We start from the raw sequence: 22957 nt of genomic DNA, 5'->3' as shown, positions 1-22957 counted from the left end.
AAGATTTGCTTTAGCCAAAAACTGAGACGGCATTGTCTCCGATGACTCCCCAAGGAGATGCAACTTAATTCTAACAGTATACATTTGACCTTATAAAATCTAATTGCTGCTGGAATGCAGCTACAAGCATTAGAGCTTGCATACTTAATTAATAGCAATGTCCTACATGGTTTTGCATTAAGCTCACACACATTTCGTTACCCCAGCAGTTGGAAGATTGAAAACGGATGGTTTACTGCAGATAAACAGCTGAAGAAGAAGAAAAATGGCTTAAAAGATTACATCAAGGCAAACTAACAGAAAAAAAAAATACTCATGCAATTTGGCACATAAAACAGCCTGAAAGTAGTAAAAGCAAAAAAAAAAAAAAAAAAGACTATAAAAGGGAATTGTTGAAAAACTATTTGGAAGATTGAAGAAGTTAACCATCACACACCCAAGATATAACAAAAACCTGAAAATTAAGTGGACAAAAATTTGTTGCGGACTCAGAACCCCTGCTTTATCCCACAGTTACATAAAAAAAAATTGCAGTCATATTTAAATGTACAAATACAATCCTATCCTGACAAACATTTTAAATTGTCTTGGACAGACTCTTTCTCTATTTGTTTGCTTATTAAATTTCTGTGCCATGACTCTGGATAGTTCATGGCATCCTAATAAAACTATATTTAGCTGTCCTGTTTAAGAACCTACCAGATTGCTAGTTTTCTTGTAGATGCCTCTCCCGAGCTCCGTTTTTGCTGGCAATGGGTTGCAGGAGGCTGTCCCAGCCAAAAATGGAGATTGAGAGCCTATTTTCGCTGGTAGAACGCTTGGGTCACCCCAAGTAACCCTGACACTGGTGATGTCAAGCTGGCCATGCCCATCCTGGCCTCCCAAGGTCAAACACAACCCTGATGTGGCCCTCAATGAAATCCAGTTTGACCACCCTGCTTACAAGGAATTTATCCGCTGCTGAAGCAAGGATTAAAAATAATAATGAATGTTTGCCTTCTATCAACCAAAAGATTAGCATCATTATGCAATTGGGTGGCTATTTTTGGAGTAATAAAAACACCAATGAGGTATAACGTATTCATTCATGTGTTCATCATTCATTCAATATAATCACCCATATCAAACAAATATTTTTTATCAAAATAATACAGCCCAAAACACAAAGAACAGAGTATCTACCAGGGCCAAGTCAAACTTAAGAGGTTAGCTTGGAGCACCAACCAAAGGCATTAGCAAGTTCCTTTTCTAAGATAAATTGGGGCTCGGATTAGTAAACATCAACTATCAAGATCCCAAAAGAATATGATTAAAACTAAGAACAAATAGCAAGTCGAGAAAAGAGCATACATAACATATATGGGTGTAGATTGTATGCTTTTGTGTATGGTTATGAATGTGACACAATGGGCAACAATGAAGAAAAGGGAAAGGTGTGAGATATATGTGCAAAACCAGTTTATTCAGAGGCCATAGTTTCTGACTGAGGTTACTAAATGCCAGTTTGTCCTAAAAGTGCTTTTTCAAAGGCAATGGACTTTGTTTTCCTTGAAGACATTTTGCTTCTCTTCTACAGACAATCAGAGTTGGAAGGGACCTTATAGATCATCCAGTCCAACCCACTGCCCAAGCAGGAGACCCTACATCATTTCTGACAAATGGCAGTCCAGTTTCTTCTTGAAAATCTCAAGTGATGGCATTCCCACAACTTCTGAGGGCAAGCTATTCCATTGGTTAATTGTTCTCACTGTCAGAAAATTTCTACTTATTTCCAGGTTAAATTTCTCCTTGTTCAATTTCCATCCATTATTCCTTGTCTGGCCTTCGGGTGCCTTGGAAAATAGCTTGACCCCCCCTCCTCTCTGTGGCAGCCCCTCAAATATTGGAAGACTGCTATCCTGTCTCCCCTGGTCCTTCTCTTCACTAGACAGGCCATTCCTAGTTCCTGCAACCGTTCAGTGTATGTTTTAGTCTCCAGTCCCTAATCATCCTGGTTGCTGTTCTCTGCACTTTTTCTAGAGTCTCAACATCTCAACATTCTCATTCAAGAAGCTTCTTCAGTTCTGACTCAGAATTGAAGAATTAGAACCGAAGAAGCCTCTTGGATGAGAAGTGAAATGTCTTCAAGGAAAAAGAAAGCCCAATTGTCTTTGAAAAAGCACCTTTGGGACAACCATGATCTGGACGTGACTGAGAATCTCCATAAAAGCCAGGTCAGTATATAATAAAGCTTCCTTCCTCGTTTATGATTTAATTGAACATTTTGGGGTCCATAGAGATCACATCCTAGAGTGGGTTGCAATTGGTTCTTCGTGCCATGCTATCATACTGCCACAAATATATATTAAATATATACATTGGTGGGGGGAATGGGAAGCTGATGGCTCGAGCAATGGATCCAGACCTCAACCAAACAGGCCCCGAGTGCACCTTGTACATCTTCTACTCACGGAGATTAACTCTCCTTGAATATACAAGGATATTTACTTCATTTCTGGCCACTGGTTCTGCTAACATGAGTGAGCCATTTTCAGGATTCTTTCAGGAATTGCGTATCTTATTTTGACACCAAGAGGTGGTATTCAGCAGGTTCTGACCAGTTCTGGAGAACCAGTAGTGGAAATTTTGAGTAGTTCAGAAAACTGGAAAATACCACCTCTGACTGGAGATTTTACAGTATCCTTCCCCTGCCACACCCTCCAAACCACGCCCACAGAACCGGTAGTAAAAAAAATTGAATTCCACCACTGTTGACATCTTTTGATGAATCCCGTCACAATGTTTTAAAGTCGGGGCCGCCAACCTTTTGGACCTCAGGGACCACCAAACTCATAATTTTAAATCCCGGAGACCACTACTATGAATTTTGACTGACGGTGGTTTGCTGACAGTGGCAGGGAAAGAGAGAGAGAGAGAGAGAGGTCTGATCTAACCTCTCTCCCTCCCTCCATCCCTCCCCTCTTCTTCCCCCCTTTTCTTTCTCTCTGTCAGACACACACACACACACACAAACACACAGAGGCAGAGGTGGGATTCAAATTTCTTAACAACCGGTTCTTGGGCGTGGCCTAATTTGTGGGTATGGCTTGGTGGTCATGTGACTGGCTGGCCATGGCTTGTATGTAAATATAAATATTTGTGTAAATATTGATTTATTTTTTTTATAAAAAAGAGCAACTTTTACCCCAAATTAGGCAAAGGAGGCAGGCAGATTGAGTTGCTTACAGAATCACAGATTCACTTAGAGACCCGTGTTTCTGCCATCAGCTATCTTGAGTCTGCACTGAATAATAGAACCTTCAGTCCTAAGGGAGGTTCGGCTCTGCTTAAAAGCAGAGCCGAAGATCTAAAGATAAAGGAGTGAGTAGGCAGGGAAGGTTCCTATGGGCCATGTGGGACTTTTGTTCCTGCGCAGGATTAATTGCTTTGGAGGGGTGCTCTGGGGGTGACATTTCTCCGAGGATCACCAAAATTTTCTCGCGGACCACCAGTGTTTTAAAGGATGTGCTAGATTCTCCAACACCCATAGATTCTCCAACAGCCCATAGAGCAGAGGTCTCCAACGTTGGCAACTTTAAGACTTGTGGACTTCAACTTCCAGAGTTCCTCAGCTTTGCTGGCTGAAGAACTATGGGAGTTGAAGTCTACAAGTCTTAAAGTTGCCAACGTTGGAGACCTCTGCCATAGAGCATTTAAGCTCATTAATTCACACACAAGGTGTATCTTCCTCTTATTCCAACCACCTCATTAAAAGATAATATTCACACTGTAAATTTTGAAATTCACCTTCAAAGCAGATTTTCATGAAAAGGCATTTCTTTTGATGGAAATAGCCCGTATCTGATAATGTCTTAGTACAGGGTAAAATACCAGATTTCATTGAGACTAGTAAACTTATGGCTGTGTGTTGTTTTCCCTGTAAATGAGCCAGAAGGTCAGCAAGTAATCAAGATAAACCTGGATTTGGAACACAGGGGACAAACTGGGTTTCTTCAGATGCTCGGGGTTATTACTCTCAAACCTCTAGACATTAGGAGGATAGTATGAAAACTTTAGGATTATGTTCAACACATTATAAGTCTTATGCTACTGACATTATTTTCAGTTGTTTTTGAGAGAGCTTTTAACTATTTTAGAATAGAATAGAATAGAATAGAATAGAATAGAATAGAATAGAATAGAATAGAATAGAATAGAATAGAATAGAACAGAACAGAACAGAATATAGTAACAGAGTTGGAAGGGACCTTGGAGGTCTTCTAATCCAACCCCCTGCATAGGCAGGAAACCCTGCACCACTTAAGACAAATGATTTTCTCCTTAGTTCTAGATTGCTTCTGTCCTTGATAGGTTTCCATCCTTATTGCTTCTTGTCCTGCCTTCAGGTGCTTTGGAGAATAGCTTGACTCCCTTTTCTTTGTGGCAGGTTCTTCATGTGTTTTAGCTTCCAGTCCCCATGTCACCTTTGTTGCTCTTCTCTGCACTCTTTCTAGAGTCTCAACATCTTTTTAACATCGTGGTGACCAAAACTGGATGCAGTATTCCAAGTGTGGCCTTACCAAAACATTCCAAAGTGGCATTAACACTTCACCTGATCTTGATTCTATCCCTCTGTTTATGCAGCGTAGAACTGTTCTTGGCTTTTTTGGCAGCTGCTGCCCACTGCTGCCTCATATTTAAATATTTTGTTTATTGCTATTTAAAACATTGCTATCCCCATTTTCAATGAAATATCCAATGTCAAGCCAAAGCCAAGGATGATTCTTCTGAGTTCTTTATTGGTTCTCACCTATAGAAAAAAAACCTTGCAGATTGGGGACTATTATCTACATCTATGTTGCACTCTAGGAACTAATACGGAGAGGCTGTCTTCACCCTCTTTCTCTCAGACATAAGACACAAATTGAGTAGCCTTCTGGAACGCATCCCCACCTCCTGGTGACCCACCTCCTTACTACATTCCATCACACCCAAGGAGCTCCTTGGCATGTAGCCACATCTTGGACCTGGGCTTTGATCTTAACAATCAAGGAAAGAGCAAATTGTTTTGCTAGGACTAAGAACTGAAAATAGAAATACATTCATGATTCTGGAATTGCCTTCTTTCAGCGGAGCTACCGACTTTGGTACACGAAGCGCCCCCAAAGCATATTATATGAGGTTTCGCGAACCCAGAGGACTGCGAAATACATTGCTTTCATTTGAATGACAGAAACACTAGTGGAACAGAGTGGCCGATCATTCACTCTGTGGGCAAAGTGTGCATAAGGTTCCCCTCGCACATACATGCTAGTCGTTTCCGACTCTAGAGGGCAGTGCTCATATCCGTTATAAAGCTGAAGAACCAGTGCTGTCCGAAGACATTTCCATGGTCATCTGGCCAGCATGACTAAACGCCGAATGCGCACGGAACGCTGTTACCTTCCCACAAAAGTGGTCCCTATTTTTCTACTTGCATTTTTACATGCTTTCGAACTACTAGGTTGGCAGAAACTGGGACAAGTAACGGGAGCTCACTCAGTTACATGGCGCTAGGGATTCAAACCGCCGAACTGCCGACCTTTCTGATCGACAAGCTCAGCGTCTTAGCCACTGAGCCAGCGTGTCCCATAAAGTGTGCATAGTACAGTCCAAAGGATAACTTCAAGAGGACAGATACTAGAAATAATCAAAACAGACAAAGCACTCATTTAGTGATGGTCCAAAGTTACAAATTACTGAGAAAAGCAACTTACAACTGGTCCTCACACTTATGACCTTTGCAGCATCCCCAGTCACATGAACATAATTTAGCCACTTGGCAACCGGTATGCAATTATGACGGTTGCCGCATCCCGGGGTCCTATGACTGCCATTTGCTAAAGTCAAAGGGGTAAGCTGGATTCACTTAACGACGTGAGTCACTTAACAGCTACAGTGATTTGATGACAATCGACTGTCACTCACTTGTCCACCACTTTGCTTAGCAACAGAAATGTGACATATTTTCATATTTATACTTTTTATCTATTATAGCAAAATCTGAGGCATGCTATGCATTTATATAACAGTGAATTATTTCCCTATTGTACCGAATGTTCGTTCAGAAAATAATTTCTCAACTTATGAGGTCATATGACAAATTCACGTTATATGTTCTGTGTGAGTTGGTGCCACGTATCACCTGTTACTGTGAAATATAACCCTCCCCAAGTGTACTTAAGCCCTAACTGATATGTGTTTTACATATCACACTCAATAGTAATGCACTAAAGACATAAAACAGCTTTTTTATGTTGTCCACATTCCATTCATCTATGCATAATGGTTTAATCCATCAATAAAATCCTCCTTTAGCCTTCAAATAAACACAAGACGTAACTAAACCTTGGGAAAAAAGGCAGCACATTTGCCTTGAGTTTACATTTCACTTTGATAATGATGCTTTGTAACATACCATTACATTACACTCCTATACATTACAGGAATTCAAAGACGGGAAAGATGGCAGCAGTATCTAAAACTTTTAGTGGAAAACTATCTTTATACTTGTTTTAATCCAAGTGAGCTATAAAGACAAAATTAAACATTTTGGATCTTACTTACCATAGCAATAGCACTTAGACTTATATACTGCTTCACAGTGCTTTACTTAGAACAATCTCTAGGTGGTTTACAGAGTCAGCCTCTTGCCCCCAACAATCTGGCTCCTCGTTTTACCAACCTCGGAAGGATGGAAGGCTGAGTCAACCTTGAGCCTGTCAGAATTGAACTGCTGGCAGCCGGCAGAGTTAGCCTGCAATACTGTATTTTAACCACTGTACACCTTGGAAGGAAGGAAGGAAGGAAGGAAGGAAGGAAGGAAGGAAGGAAGGAAGGAAGGAAGGAAGGAAGGAAGGAAGGAAGGAAGGAAGGAAGGAAGGAAGGAAGGAAGGAAAACAGCACTAGCAATAGTACTTAGTCTTATATACTACTTCACAGTGCTTCACCTCCCTCTCTAAGTGGTTTACAGAGTCAGCCTCTTGCCCCCAACAATCTGGCTCCTCGTTTTACCAACCTCAGAAGGATGGAAGGCTGAGTCAACCTTGAGCCGGTGAGAATCAAACTGCTGGCAGTTGGCAGAATTAGCCTGCAGTACTGCATTCTAACTACTATGCCACCGTACCTTCCCATTTAAATTAAAAAAGAGACAAACCCAATAACAATAATAATGACAAAAGAAGGCAAAGGTCATACCTTTGTACAGGTATGTCACAGTCATAAGTGCCATGGGTGCAACCCCAAAACAACTGGAGCACCACATGAACCTTATTGGCATTAACAAATTCACCATCAGCGGAAGGCAACTTTATTTAGAACAGCTTCCATCCTGCCAGGACACCCCTAACATCATCAAACATCCACCTCTCCTGGCTATCCCAGGTCCTTGGGAAGGCTCCATAGAGAGACAAAAATACCAACTCCAAACTGAACATCTGGCTGACTGTGCGACTAACCACAATAATTCTATGGTGATTCACCCCTTCCTTTTTCCTCCCTCCACCGACCTGCTCTGGCCATCCTGCTAGCAGGATGGTACCTTAAACAGGGAGACCTCTCTATCATCCTCTTGTAACAGAAGTTAACCTGAGAGCCTTGCCGCCATCCGAAACGGTGATCTGCCCTACATACCTATATTTCAAGTTGTAGCCCTTCCAGGATCACAGATTCTAAAAGCATAACTTAAGCCTTCTTCTTTAATCTCGAAACTTTTACTGCTCCGGGATAGATCTTGAAAAGCAAAGCGGATAAGCAATTGAGGCAGCCAGTTTTTCTAGAAATGCAGAAGGGGGGAAATTACTGCACCCGACTGCCAGAGGCATTCAATAGTGTGCTTTCAGCCACCCATAAATTAGCAATAATTAACTAGTGCTTTGCTAAGAGCTGTTCTTTGCTGCTATATATAAAAAGCAGCCAACTGCTTTTATATAATTCGTGTGGCAGCTTCTTGGTATTGATAATAGTGGGAGCATTCAACAGCATGTCCATTTACAGTAATTCTTGCACACGCATTCAATATTTATACTGAATAGCTTCTAAATTACCTCAATATTATTGTCTATCTCACACTAAGAATGAAATGTTGAGCGACAATAGTTTGCTTAACGTGATTGCTTAATGCCACATATTAACGGGAATATGCCAGTTTCTTTTTGGCTTTCTTTCGGTCAAGTGATGTGTAATATTAGTCAAACTTCTCAAGAAGATACTCACATTTTTATAATGAATAAGAAGATGCAGCTGCATGTAGCTCTCCTCTATGACCTCCTTGCCATCTCTTTTCCAAAGGAGTTGCTTTTACATAGGAAGAGGGATTCCAGGTAGTCCTTGACTTACGACCACCATTGAGCCCCAAAATCTCTCTTGCAAAGTGAGACATTTGTGAAGTGAGTTTTGCCCCATTTTACGGCCTTTCTGGCCATAGTTATTAAGTGAATCACTGCAGTTGATAAGTTAGTAACCCAGTTGTTAAGCGAATCTGACTTCCCCATGGCCTTTGTTTGTCAGAAGGTCACAAGAGGGGATAACTGTCATAAATATGAGTCAGTTGCCAAGCCTCTGAATTTTGATCATGTGACCATGGAGATGCTGCAAAGGTCATAAGTGTGAAAAACAGTCATAAGTCACTTTTTTAAGTGCTCTGCATTGGTTCTTCCCCCCAGAATAACTTTCTGTTGGAATTATAAAATATAAAAAATCATATTCTTTTATATACCCCATAGTTCTCTGTTTTATAAATAGGACAAAGCGCATTTTGCAAGGCAAAGAGTCAACGCAATTTAGCTTGTATGAAACACAGCATGTGAAACAGGGATAAGGAAATTTGGTGGCCCTTCTATATGTTTTGGATTACAATTTCCATAATCTCCTGACAATACCCATGCTGGCTAGTATTGACTGAAGCTCGAAACATCTGTAAAATGCCAAGCTGCCTCCTCCCCCCAAATCCAATAAAACAATAAATAAATAAAATGGAGATTTTTAACTAAGGAAGGAAAGAAGTCTTGTGAGAGCAAAAGTAAAAAAATACCAATATTTCAAAAAGCTTCCTTTATGGCAGGGGAGCCGAATGCAGAAATGAAGCTGGTTTGAATAAAGAAAAACGGATCTTGCACAGGGCAACTTAAGAACAAAATCTCCATTAAAGAATAATTATGCTACTGTGTGCGTCTTGTTTCACAATATATCATTTTCTTGCGTAATTCTTTTCCCATTTGGTATTTTATAAAGTTCAATTTCCCACATGCTGTTCCAAGCTGAAGGAAAAGCACCATTAATGCCTCTGTGCCTTTAAGGGGGCTACAGCCTTTTACAATTCTACTCTCACTTGGAGACATTGTTGATGTCTGAAGATTTTTTCTTAAAACCAGTGAATAGTGTCTGATAAAGAAACTGTCAGTAATAAAGAGACAGCCAGTTTGGTCTAGTGGTTAGGGGAACAGGGTAGAAACCAGAAGACTGTAAGTTCTAGATGACTTTGGACCAATCACTAGGAGCTGGTGAGTTCTAGTCCTGCTTTAGGCATCAAGAACAGTTGGGTGACTTTGGGTCAATCATTAGGAGCTGGTGAATTCTAGTCTCACCTTCGGCATCAAAACCAGTTGGGTGACTTTGAGTCAATCACTAGGAGCTGGTGAGTTCTAATCTCATCTTAGGCATCAAAACCAGTTGGGTGACTTTGGGTCAATCACTAGGAGATAGTGAGTTTTAGGCATAAAAGCTAGCTGGGTGACTTTGGGCCAGTCCCTCTTTCTCAGCCCAAGCCAACCTTGTAGGATTGTTGTTGTGGGGAAAATGGGAAGAAGGAGATGTATTTGGTATGTCTACCTTGAGTTATTTTTAAAAATAATAAAGTGGGATTAAAACAACTCATAAAAAACTAAATAATTAAAACCAGAATCAAGCAGGTAGCCATTGACGGGATTAGCACTACTCTGTTAAGCGGGCCAATTTTAGGTTGAATGTCATAACAGAGCAATGAACTGCTGGATATTTGGCTTATGATTGTTTACTTCTGATGGATTTTCTTAATCAGATGCCAAAGTTCAGGGCAAACTACAGTATTTGATTTAATTGTGCAAAGGCAGAACTGATCGTGCAAAGGACAGTTTCAGAATAAAATCCCCCTTAAAGAATAATTCTGCTACTGTATTGTGCGTATCTTGATTCACAAATAATCGTTTTCTTTTGTGATTCTTTCCTCATTTGGTCTTTTACAAAACTCAATTTCCTACATGCTGGGTCAGTTTACATTCCAGGCTAAAGGAAAAACACCAATAATGCCTCTTTGCCTTTAAGCGGCTACAGCTTTCTCCAATCCTAATACACTCGGTAGGACAGTGGTCACTAACTGGTGGTCCGTGAACCACTGGTGACCTGCAAGAAAATTTGAGTGGTCTGCAGAAAAATTATTTGCATTTTCTATATTGCACTATATACTATTCATCTTTTTTTTTAAAAAAAAAATCATATTAGTGGTCCACGGGATTTAAAATTATGAATTTAGTGGTTCCTGAGGTCCGAAAAGATTAGTGCCCCTGAACTAAGAGACATTGCAGATGCATTGAAGGTTTCTCTTAAGCACATGATAAGGAAACATCTACACACTGCAACCTTTTGGTGAAAAGCTAAGCCGGGAAACAGTCAAGTGAGGACGCTCAATGAGGCAGGGTGGAATCCGACATGGAATGGATTAACCTCCTGCTTATTGTAGGAATTTGGATTAAAGCTTCCCAGACAGATAAGTCCAACCCCATTCTCATTCCATAGTTTAGCTCTTCTTATTGTTAGGCGGTTTTTGCAAACCTTCCATCATCCTTTACTGTCATTAAGTACTGATGGTTATATACAACTTCAGAAATCAACTGGGCCATATTTAACAAAATGAAATTCAATGTAGAGAAAAGTCCTACACTTAGGCAAGAAAAACCAAAAGTATACATATAGACTGGGTGAAACCAGACTTATGTTGGCTGGAGAATTCTGGGAGTTGAAGTCCACAGTTGCCAAGTTTGGGGACCCCTGTATTAGGCCCTCTAGCAAATGCAGGTAGATACATGCTATACAAATGTATAATTGGCTCATGACTCCCAATTAATTTTTTTTCTACAGAAAATAAAACGTTTAAGATTTATGTCCGACTTTACAACTTACATTAAACATCAACTAAAAAAAAGTTAAGATAATGGACCACCTGAACATTTTACTAGTTAGTTAGAATGTCATGAAAGAGAAACAAATGGCTAGGTATTTTATACATGGACATTCTTTGTTCTATGAAAGGACATGCTAGAAGTTTTCTTCATCAGATGCCAAAATTCCAGCAACTACGATATCTGATTTGGCTAAAGGAACAAAGAACAACTTCAGAATAAAAACCCCACTAAGGAATAATTATGCCGTTGTATCTTGATTCACAATCATTTCTTTTTGTGATTCTTTCCTCATTTTCCACATGCTGAGACCATTTAGATTCCAGGCTAAAGGAAAAGCACCACTAATGACTTTTCCCCCTTTGATGGCTTACAGCCTTCCCCAATCCTCACTAGGAGACATTGCTGATAACCTTAAGATTTCTCTTAAGCAAATGAACAGGGTCTGATCACCTTTTGCATCCTTCTGACAAGTAAAGTCAACGGGCAAGCCAGATTTCCGTCAACAACCATGTTACTAACTTATCCATTGTAGTGATTCACTTAACCACTGTGTCAAGAAAGATAGTAAGATGGGACAAAATTCACTTAAGAACAGAAATTTTGGGCTCAATTGTGGTCATAAGTCGAGGACTAGCTGTAACTGGGAGCCACCATCATTCTGGTTCCATAGTTAGTTACTCTTATTTTTTAGGACATTTATGCAATGTCCTATAAGCATGTGCTTCCATAACCTCTGTGGGCTATTCAACTTCAGAAATCAAGTTAGGAGATCTGTTTATAAATGTTCTTCAACATGTCCAGCATGTCTTATAAATATGCCCAGCCTCACACAGCCATCCTTCAGAACTGCAGCACAATCCCAGAGGAAGATACGTTTGAACTAAAGAACTGCAGACCAAGTGCTGGAAATTGAGATGATTGTACAACTGGAGTCCGAGAAGTTGAAAATATTTAGCAGAAAATTAAACGATCATGCCTTATTAAACATGCACAGCCTTTTTTCCCTTACTAGAGGATCTTTGATGAGATGGATAAGCTGAGAAAAATTCAACATCAAATGGCTGGCCTGTGCATCTTGTACTCACAGTTTTGTGTGCACGTGTTTTCAGTTTCCTTTGTAATGTTATTCAGAAGTTCATATTATTAGTCTTCTGGGTGGGTTTATTTATATTTGGAGGGAAGTTTTGCACTGTTAATTTCTCAGAACTTTCAGGAATGGGGTATACACAAATAAGCCAAATACATAACATGCTTGTATTTACTTCCACATTCCAATGGTTTAGAAAATCATTTCCCACTTGCTTGCTACCTTTAACAAGTCTGCACCAAACTGGAAAAACAAACACAGTTGACTGTGCAATGGGCTCTGAGAAAGTGAAAAGTTATTTAGCAGAAAATTAAGTGGTCATGCCTTGTGGAACACATACAACTTTCTTCACTAGAGTAAGTGGCAAGTTATTTTTCCCCAGAATAGACAATCTTTCTGAGAAAAAAATTCAACATCAAGTAGTTAACTCAGAGAAGAGTTCCACTTGTGCCATCAATTTCAAGATACCGATTTTCTGAGAGTAAACACGTTACTGGGAATTAAGTCAGACTGATACCAAGATAGCTCTCATATCAGAGGGAAGTTAAATGTCTGCTCTCAGTTACAACTCATTGTTCTGCTGTCTCTTGTTCTGACCTAGTCTTCCCAAAATCACGAAGCAGATAAAACCCCTTTTATTTAGTTTAAAGTGAATTCCTCTCCAGCAAAGTCCCAGTCAACAGTCATTAAAGATATTTCACGACTACAGACCTTTATCGGGCTTGTAGAGTTGCCAGGCCGGTATCTTCCAAATGCCATGGCTGTAGCAGCAATTACTTGGCAAAGAAGTCAGGAACAAATCTTCAGTCTAATGAATTAAACTAATTGTCTCCTGCAAACCACACTCCCTTTTCGCTCCTCTTTATTCCCTATGGGAGGGGCCATTCACCGTCCACCTGAGCCTTTACTCCTGAGTTGACCCTTTTTCCTTAACTGTTCCCTTCTCCTGGTAGCTCTGTGCATGTGCACACTTGGAACAGGCTCCAGCTGCTCTTCTGCCCCACTGATCTCCGACTCTGAAGGCAGCTGATAACTGTCAGATGGCCCTGGCCCCATCTCTGCCTCCAACGCAGAGCCTTCGTCAGAGCCTTCCCCAGACTCCCAGACTGGCTCATGTTCCTCCTCAACCTCCTCACTATTTGAGTCTTCCCCCAGCTCTGCTGTCTGCTGGCAAGCCACAACATCTCTGTCTGGTGCAAGGCATACAATAAATCCCCAAACAATAGCTTTAAGCAGGTCTATGGGAGCTAATAAAAGGGCACCAATAATTTACATTACAATATATTCTTTATATCAGTGGTCCCCCAACCTTTCCGACTTGGTGGACCGGCGAGTTGGAGGGGAGAAGGAATGGTTCCATGCGAGTGGCAGGCACATGTGGACATGCACAACAACTCTATTTGCACAAGTTGCACATACACACACTCGCTGGTCCTTGTGCAGACCAGTTGCAAATGGGCTGCAGTTTGGTAGTGGGCCACAGCCTGGATTGGGGACCCCTGCTTTATATGGCATGAATAAACAATATGGTAATATTTCCCCCGCTTTGATTAATAACATTAAAGTATTTTTCTCATCTGTAAAATAAACTCTGTATAGAAACTAATTTTTGCAATTAGATAACAGGACATTCCTGTACTTAAAATGTACTTCCTTTTTAACAGTAATTCCTTATACTTCCTTTTTAACAGTAATTTTAACAGTATTTTAACATATTGTAATTGTCTAATATTATACTCCCCTTAGAAATCCCCCTTTAATACTTTCCAATAATAAAATAGAGTAAAATCTCCTGTTATTTAGTTATTACTGGTATGGCTAAACCAGTAAGAATGGTTAATGGAGGTTCCTAGGAGAACATAGAAGTATGTCAGTCCTTTTTTATAAAATAAAAGAACAACAATAAAACATTAAAAAGCAAGTGCAAAGAGCAGCAAAAATAAAATGCCAATCAACCTAAATTCACAGCATGAAAACTGAGCAACATTTCAACCTGTGGAAAAATAACAAAAAGTTTTCATTAGCTCTAAAGGGAAAACCACAGGTAGCTATAGATAGTCTCTGCAGTTGCCACTTTGGTTCAATTCAATGTACTTATTTTGCTATAAGATCAGATTATGCCAAAAGAAGAATCCCGTTATGAAAAGAAGAAAAAAGACATGGATACAACACACACATACATCTCCAGAGATAGATATGAATATAGACCAGGGGTCTCCAAACTTGACAGCTTTAAGACTTGTGGACTTCAACTCCCAGAATTCCTCCCCCAGTCATGTTAGCTCAGGAATTCTGGGAATTGAAATCCACAAGTCTTAAACTTGCCAAGTTTGAAGACCAGATAGATAGATAGATAGATAGATAGATAGATAGATAGATAGATAGATAGATAGATAGACGGATGATGGGTGGACGGATGATGGATGGATGGACGGACAGACAGACATAAAAGACAGATAGAAAATAGATGGCGGATGGATGGATGGAGAGACAGACAGATCAGACCAGACCAGACCAGACCAGACCGATAGTACAGACAAGCAGATAAGATAGGACAGACAGGCAGACATGGAAGGATATTGATACTTTAGATGAGCATCTTTTTAAACTCTTTGATTTACTGCAGTTTGATTTGAAAATGGTGATATATTAAAACAAAACAGTTGATATTTGTTTGTTTGTTGCATTTTGGCCCCAAATGTACAGTATGGGTCAGATGCATTAGCAACATGTAAACCCTTGGCTTACTATTAAGTATTAGAGCATTGTTCCGTTGGTTCTAAACTTAGTATTTTTAATAAGCAATGAAAAAGGATCACTAAGACAGCTATATGTACAAGAATCCTAGAATAAAGTGTTATGATATTCATAGCTATAAATCAATAATTAATGGTAAGCATGTTTTTATGACCTTACATTAAGAATAAGATTTGTGATTTGTGTATTTTAAACTTAGCTTCACACTTAAGTCACCTAATATATTTTTGTAGTCTTTTTTTTCCTTTCTGCATTTTTCTTTCCGTTTTTTCCCCCTCTGTCCCTTTTGTTATCCTCCCCCTTTTCTCATTTGTACACACAAATACACATATATGTAGAAAATTCTTTGGTCATGATTACTGGATGACAACAAAAACTTTTGCGTTTTCTGTGCTCTTTCTTGCATCTATTGCTTGTGCTAGATGCAGCTAATTTTCAGGTCTTGACATAATACTATGACAGTCTGATAAAAGTCTTTGTGACATTGTGACTCAAGATTTGCCAAATAGAAATGTTTAGGAAAAAAGAAGATGAAAAGCAAGTGAAGAAATCTAGAATCTTTGATTAAAGAGGATAAACGCTGGGGAAGGCTAGCTCAGCACTTCTAAGGAAGGAAACGCCATTCTGCAATCTCATTTCAAAGGATATGTTGCAAACACGGATTTTCTGATATCCATTGGTGGGTTGTATTTTGCTGATATATCATTCTTCCTGCCTCTTAGTCTAGATTCCCTTGCTGGAGACTGGCCACTTGGCCAGTTTGAGTTTCATCTATAAATACTAGTTTCTAAAGTACCTATCCATGATACTTAAGAAGCACTTATCTAGTTAGAGAAAGGAGATGGAACAAGATAGACCCAATAGCAGGAGGGAAATGCAAAACAAAATAGGATTGGTCCTATAGCAGCTGTATAGTTTATATTAAACTGTACTGACCTCCTCTCTTGGAAATAACACAACCTGCTGATCTTACCTCCAAAGTACTGTGTTTTTCTTCTGTCTCTTCCATGCTTTCAAATACTCCCCTCGGATTTTAAATTATAGCAGCAGAATGTCAAGGTGGCAGCTCCTGTTTTGATTAATTAGGCTTTTTGATTATTTTTTTAATAAAAGAAACACACCCATCAAAGACTTTCCCCACCATAAAATTGATGCTGTAGACCAGGAAAACTGGAATGAGATTCCCACAGAAAGGGAAGCTATCATTCCAGAGAATCCTGGTTTAATTTGGAATAAGCTCTATGGATAAACGCTAGGGCATGCTTACTCCAGATTTTTTCCCCTTCATTTTCAATAAATTTATATGAATTGTCTTTTCGATCGAATAAGGTATCTGTCTTGCCGCTTCTAAAAAAAGTGTAAACCCCAAAATAAACTTTGATTGTTGGCTTATGCTTATAAGGATGCAACATCCTTGATACTTGCATGGGAGAAGCCAAGCAGAAACTACTACCACTAAAATGAACAGCCAAGAACTTCCATTAATGGGAGAGACCAAATAGGAACCAGTGAGTTAAATATATAACTGATTCCTATAAAGTAAGAATTATTTTGGCTTACAACTTTGTTATCATTATGACCCACATTAAATCATTATTGTGGCATAACATTTGACACCATTTTTCATTTCAAGGGAGGGGAAAAAATGGCCTTGGTTTTTAACAACATTTTTTTTTATCTTAAGAAGTGGAAGTAGAAGAATCCACATTGGGGCATGATTGGAAAGTACAGTATGATCAAGGTTAAATTTTTCCTACTCTCCAAAATGAAGGTGCTAGTCTGGGGCTCCATCTTACATTAGCTATTTATAGGGCTAGAAGGGACCTTGGAGGTCCTCTATTCCAACCTCCTACCCAAAGCAGGGGACTTTATACCATGTAGTTATTGACTTACAAATATCTTAGAACCGTCTGTATTAAAACTAGAACTCAGTATTACAGCCATCCAGTCTTTTTTTAATGGAAAGCATCTGAATTCTTGAGATGTAGCAAGGCTGGATCTAATGCTTCAGCGAAGGGAATTTATTTGGCAGCTCACCATGTAAAGTTTGTCATTTTATTCTGGAGCAATCCCCCCCCCCCCAAAAAAAGGATGCAGTTTCAAAATAACAGTAATAAATTAAACCAGTATCCTGCATAATTCTCAATAAACTCTAGGCAGGTCACAACAACCAACCAATCAAACAACAACAACAATGAAATCAATTTAAAAAAAACCAAAACCATAAGCCAGCAGCAACTTCAAAAATCGTGCCCTCCAGCTCCATTTTATGAAAACTTCCACCAACCTCAGATCCTGGCTGCAGCGTCTGAAGAAACTGTCTCCAGAGTAACTGGAGAGCAACAAGCCAGAAGAACACCTCAAACTTAAAGTTCAAATCAATCATTCCATAGAGAACAGCTTTAATACTACAGTAATGCTGCTGTATTTCACATCAGCTCATATTGCTATCGTAAGTTCCACATTTATACCTCGTTGTCTCCCATTAATAGCTTGCGACATTCAAGTTACTGTTCTCTGGAACTGGGGACTTTACTTTCTCAACTCATTTGGCCCTAGGCCAGCATAGCTGTAACCTTCTACAGGGTCTAGAAGCATAGCCCTGGAAGGGACCGAGGAGGTTGTCTAGCTCAACCCTACTGCCCAAGGCAGGAGCCCTTACTATAGATTCATAAACCTTAGGAAGCAACTATGCTTCATAAGGTACCATTGATCCCACAGGCTGTTTTGCATTGAGTTATTTAATACAACATAATACATAATAATACAACAAGTAGTTATTTGGCTTACACCAGCACCTTAAACGTGTTTTGAATATACCTACAAGCTCTGCTTCCACTGCTTCTCAGAACGGAAGAATAATCAAGTAATGAAGATACAGCCACAGATCTTGGGATAACTTCTGCTTCCCAAAGTCAACAGAACAAAAAAAAAAAAAGAAAGGCTGTAAAAAAATAATCCTCAATCTTCAATCTTCAACATCAAGTAACGGTTCCAGAATGGACCCGAAATCCACGCAGAATCCACTTCGCCCTCCCACGGAAAACACTGCCATGTTTTTTATTAAAAAGCATCGGGGGGGATATTTTCATGCTCCAGGTAACCAAACGAATCCCCACATCTCAACACCTGTTACGTTTTTTCTACAAGTCTGTAGAAAAGTCCATGGCTTTTGCAGAGAAAGTGACTTACACTTTCAGTCGGGATGGCTTATGTGTCCCTCAAAAAAATATTAAATTATAAAAAATGAGAAGCAAAAGATCCCCGGATCATGATTTCAAGAAAAGACGGGCCACCTTCTACTTTTTCTACAGGCTTGTTTCCCGGGACAGTAAAGCCAAGTGCCTGCTTTCTCCAATGAGTACATACACCTTGTTTTCATCACTGGGTTCCTGCTTACTAAAACAGCCTACAGTAAGCCATGCACACAACCGCCACAAGCAGAGCTTTCATGGACTCTTTCTCTCTCTCAAACATCTCTACGGGATGCCTGCATGATTAAAAAAAAAGCGAGGGGGAGTGGATGGGAGAGAGGGGGGGAAAACGGCTTTACCTGAATCTTCTTAGCTGCATTAATCTACCTGTCAATTATTTTCCACGCCTGCCCAGAGACTTGCAACCTCCCTGTTTTTTCTTTTCTTTTTTTCTCCTTTATGTTTATCGCGGTTGCCTTGTTTGCGGCACTAGGTTTGCACAGGGAATTATCAGCAGGGGAGAAAGCCACAGCTGCGGGATTCACAACACCACACACAATAAGAGCCATCCAAAGACTCCAGTCACAGGCAACCTGGTTTGCCACAGCAAAAGATAGGCTCACTCACACCAAGCCGCATTTGGTCATCGGCGTTGAAGATACAGGAAAGCCAAGGTGGAAAACATAACTTGGTAGCAGTGAAGCAGCAATTGATCAAATGTGTCCTCTGAGATTAAAATCAGCAGGGTTGGCCATAAACAAGAAGAAAGCAGGGTTGGCTTTCTTTCTGCCTCCAAGAAGGAAGTTTCTGCCGAATTGAGTGACCTTAAATTGGCTTTCCAGTTACGCAAGGTATACTGGCTCCCTCAAGTTCCAGAATTTCCACAACAAAGCAAGATTGTTTTCCTACTCCTAAATAAGATCTACGTAATACAATTCTTCTTCCTTTTGAGTCCACAATTGCTGAAAATATTGTGGTTATTATTAAGAACTGTCCCCTCCCGGACAAGTAAGTTTACTCGCCTCTGTTCTAATTCATACACAAATGCTGTGTATTGTTTGATGTTTTAAAGGTTTATATTCCAGAATTTGAACAAGAAAACAAGCTCCTTTTTTCTTTCCAGCGAAGCTTATGTTCTTTATAATATTTGTGTGTGTTTCCTCCAATTTGATTATTTTAAAAAAGGGGGGCAACATTTTAACTCCAGTATTATATAATCTGTAAAGATTTTGTACAGCTAGCTCTCAATTTACATTCATTTGCTTAGTGACTGTTCAAAGCTTAGGACAGCACCAAATATAGAATAGACTTTTAACTGGTCCTCACGCTTATGACTGTAGCAATCGTCACATGACCATGATGTGGTCACTTGGCAACTGGCTCATAATTATGTTAGTCGCAGCATCTCGGGATCATGTGGTCCCTTCCGACAAGTAGAGGGGAAGGAAAAATTGCAAAGCATGATCACATATGATGTCTCGCTTAATAACCACGGCAAAAAGGACATAAAATCAGGCACGGAGAAGTGGTGCTTCACTTAATGACTGCAACACTTAACAGAGAATTTTCTGGTACAATGGTGGTCATAGGGGGTCCTTTGGTGCTTCCTGAGTTTGCTTGTTTTCTTGCAGAGGTTTCATTACCCAAATTAGGTAACATCATCAGTGCTAGAAGGGAATGAGCAGAGGTCTCCAAACTTGGCAACTTTAAGGCTTGTGGACTTCAACTGCCAGAATTCTGGGAGTTGAAGTCCACAAGTCTTAAAGTTGCCAAGTTTGGGGTCGCCTGGGAATGAGGATTGTGGAGTAGAAAAGGAGGGGGGAGGGAGAGGGGGAGAGCAAGGAGGGGGAGGAGGAGGATTGTGGCATCCTTGGTGTTCTTTGAGCTTGCTTGTTTTCTTGCAGAGGTTTCATTACCCAAACTAGTTAAAATCATCAGTACTAGTACACGCAAGCTCAGAGGGCACCAATGACCTGTCATGTCAACCCTGAGCTACAAATATTCTCCTTTATTAACTGAGGCAATAATTTGAGGAGTGCTTGTAATATGATCCACTACTTCTGTATCATCCTTCAGTTGATAGTCTAGACTCTAGAGAGCAGAGTAGAGTAGAGTACAGTAGAGTAGAATATAGAGTAGAGTAGTAGAGTAGAATAGAATATAGAGTAGAGTAAAATAGAGTAGAATAGAATAGTATATAGAGTAGAGTAGAAGAATATAGAGTAGAGTAGAGTAGAATATAGAGTAGAGTAGAGTAGAGTAGAGTAGAGTAGAGTAGAATAGAGTATAGAATAGAGTAGAAGAATATAGAGTAGAATAGAGTAGAGTAGATAAAGTAGAAGAGTAGAATATAGAAGAGTAGCATAGAATAGTATATAGAGTAGAGTAGAATATAGAGTAGAGTAGAATATAGAGTAGAATAGAATAGAATAGTATATAGAGTAGAGTACAGTAGAATAGAATATAGAGTAGAGTAAATAGAATATAGAGTAGAGAATGTAGAGTAGAATATAGAGTAGAGTAGAATAGAATATAGAGTAGAGTAGAGTAGAATAGAATATAGAGTAGAGTAGAATAGAATAGAATAGTATATAGAGTAGAGTACAGTAGAATAGAATACAGAGTAGAGTAGAGTAGAGTAGAATGTAGAGTAGAATATAGAGTAGAGTAGAGTAGATATAGTAGAGTAGAACAGAAATAGTAGAATATAGAGTAGAGTAGAGTAGAGAGATAGAATATAGAGTAGAGTCTAGTAGAATAGAATAGAATATAGAGTAGAGTAAGTAGATATAGTGTAGAGTAGAATAGAATAGAATATAGAGTAGAGTAGAGTAGAATGTAGTGTAGAATATAGAGTAGAATAGAATAGTATATAGAGTAGAGTACAGTAGAATAGAATACAGAGTAGAGTAGAATGTAGAGTAGAATATAGACTAGACTAGAGTAGAATAGAATAGTATATAGAGTAGAGTACAGTAGAATAGAATATAGAGTAGAGTAGAGTAGAGTAGAGTAGAGTAGAGTAGAGTAGAATGTAGAGTAGAATATAGACTAGAGTAGAATAGAATAATATATAGAGTAGAATAGAATATAGAGTAGAGTAGAATGTAGAGTAGAATGTAGAGTAGAATGTAGAGTAGAGTAGAGTAGAATAGAGTAGAGTAGAGTAGAGTAGTATATAGAGTAGAGTACAGTAGAATAGAATATAGAGTAGAGTAGAGTAGAGTAGAATGTAGAGTAGAATATAGAGTAGAGTAGAATGTAGAGTAGGATATAGAGTAGAGTAGAACATAGAGTAGAGTAGAATATAGAGGAGAGGAGAGGAGAGTAGAACACAACAGAATAGAAGCTGGAAGGACCTTGGAGGTCTTTTAGTCCAGCCTCTGCTCAAGCAAAAGAACCTATACTATTTCAAATAAGTGGCTATCTAGTCTCCTCTTAAAAACCTCCAGTGATAGAGCACTCATGATTTCTGGTGGGAAGCTGTTCCACTGGTTAATTGTTCCTCACTGTTAGGAAGTTTCTCCTTAATTCCAGGTTGCTTTTTTCTTTGATCAGTTTCCATTCGTTGTTTCTCATCCTGCCTTCTGGTGCTTTGGAGAATAATTTGACCCCCCTCTTCTTTGTGGCAGCCCCTCAAATACTGGAATCCTGCTATCATGTTGCCCCTAATTCTTCTTTTCTTTCGACTAGCCAGACCCAAATCCTGCAGCCTAAGAAAGACTAGGGGGTGACATGACAGCAGTATTCCAGTATTTGAGGGGCTGCCCCCAAAAGAGGAGGGAGTCAAGCTATTCTCCAAAGCACTGAAGGCAGGTCAAGAAGCAACGGATGGAAACTAATCAAGGAAAGAAGCGACCTAGAATTAAGGAGAAACTTTCTAACAGTGAAAACAATTAACCAGTGGAACAGCTTGCCTCCAGAAATCATGGACGCTCCATCACTGGGGGGTTTTAAGAAAAGATTGGGCAGCCACCTGTCTGAAATGGTGTAGGATCTCCTGCTTGAACAGACTATATGACCGCCAAGGTCCCTTCCAGCTCTATTCTGATTGATTGATTGACTTCTGAATGTTTCTGGTTGGCCACTGAGGTGACACGAAATGCTGCGCTTGGCGCCCTTGGGCTCTTACATTCTTATATGCGAAAGCTATCCTGTTTTTCTCTTTTGTCCCCAAAGGCAGAAAACCCTATGGCTGTTTGTGTTTTTCCCCTGACATTCATGTCTTCGGTGAACTTTTGTGTCATTCCTGCATTATTTAACTTAAAATTAAATATTATTTCACCTGACAGGCAATATTTGCCATGGAACATCAGATGAACTGAAAATGGACATGCAAATATTTGTAGCAGGCTATGGACGAAAGCCAGGACTCCTGTCAAGGACAATTGTTGGAACATTCCAGAACAAGTTTAGTGCGTTACAAATAGCAGCTCTTGACAGATAACTATGGAAAATATCCAAACCCATTCATTTTGTTAAAAAGTCAAACCTAGGCATTCAGAGTTCTTCTAAGTCTTTGAGTAAATCTCTCCTAGAAACAAGTCTTTAAACATTTAGACTCATTCAGCTGGCACAGTGACCTGAGTGATGCATTGGACTATTTTCCTCCAAGCATTTCATAACCCCACCCAGTGTAATTTTCCCTACCATTAAAGAAATCCAAGAACTGTTTTCTTTGAATGGAGTCCAGCTCTGGAACATGATATCATCTCAGAAAGAAATACAGGCTTTATTTCTTATTT

The 22957-nt window shown here is 39.6% G+C and overlaps 1 protein-coding gene and 1 long non-coding RNA gene across 45 annotated transcripts in view; one reads left to right on the top strand and one right to left on the bottom strand.

Moving 5' to 3' along the window:
• The window catches only part of ST3GAL4 (ST3 beta-galactoside alpha-2,3-sialyltransferase 4), a 152037-nt gene that overhangs the window by 34853 nt on the left and 94227 nt on the right, over positions 1–22957 (bottom strand). For 8 of the 44 annotated variants that reach the window (XM_087970041.1, XM_087970049.1, XM_087970040.1 and 5 more), the window contains one exon: positions 15992–16087. The exons of 10 other annotated variants lie outside the window; for them this stretch is intronic. In XM_087970041.1, coding sequence (XP_087826167.1) covers positions 15992–16027 — 36 coding nt within the window. In that variant the 5' untranslated portion in view covers positions 16028–16087. Of the gene's footprint in view, positions 1–699; positions 976–4947; positions 5014–15991; positions 16088–17305; positions 17750–17838; positions 18520–18571; positions 18941–22957 lie in introns of those variants that run through there. 26 more of the 44 variants (XM_087970031.1, XM_087970067.1, XM_026681193.2 and 23 more) reach the window with 16 other exon arrangements.
• Positions 18994–22885, top strand: LOC148130046 (uncharacterized). The gene is made up of 2 exons (XR_015750368.1): positions 18994–19220; positions 22392–22885. It is a non-coding gene; the product is annotated as an uncharacterized LOC148130046 (long non-coding RNA).

The sequence above is a fragment of the Notechis scutatus genome, chromosome 7 (assembly GCF_049901735.1).
Source record: "Notechis scutatus isolate UNSWTSFEM ecotype Mainland chromosome 7, rNotScu1.2, whole genome shotgun sequence".
NCBI classification, from domain to species: Eukaryota; Metazoa; Chordata; class Lepidosauria; order Squamata; family Elapidae; genus Notechis; species Notechis scutatus.
Note: the sequence above shows the minus strand (reverse complement) of the source record. Positions and strands in the feature narration are given on the sequence as shown.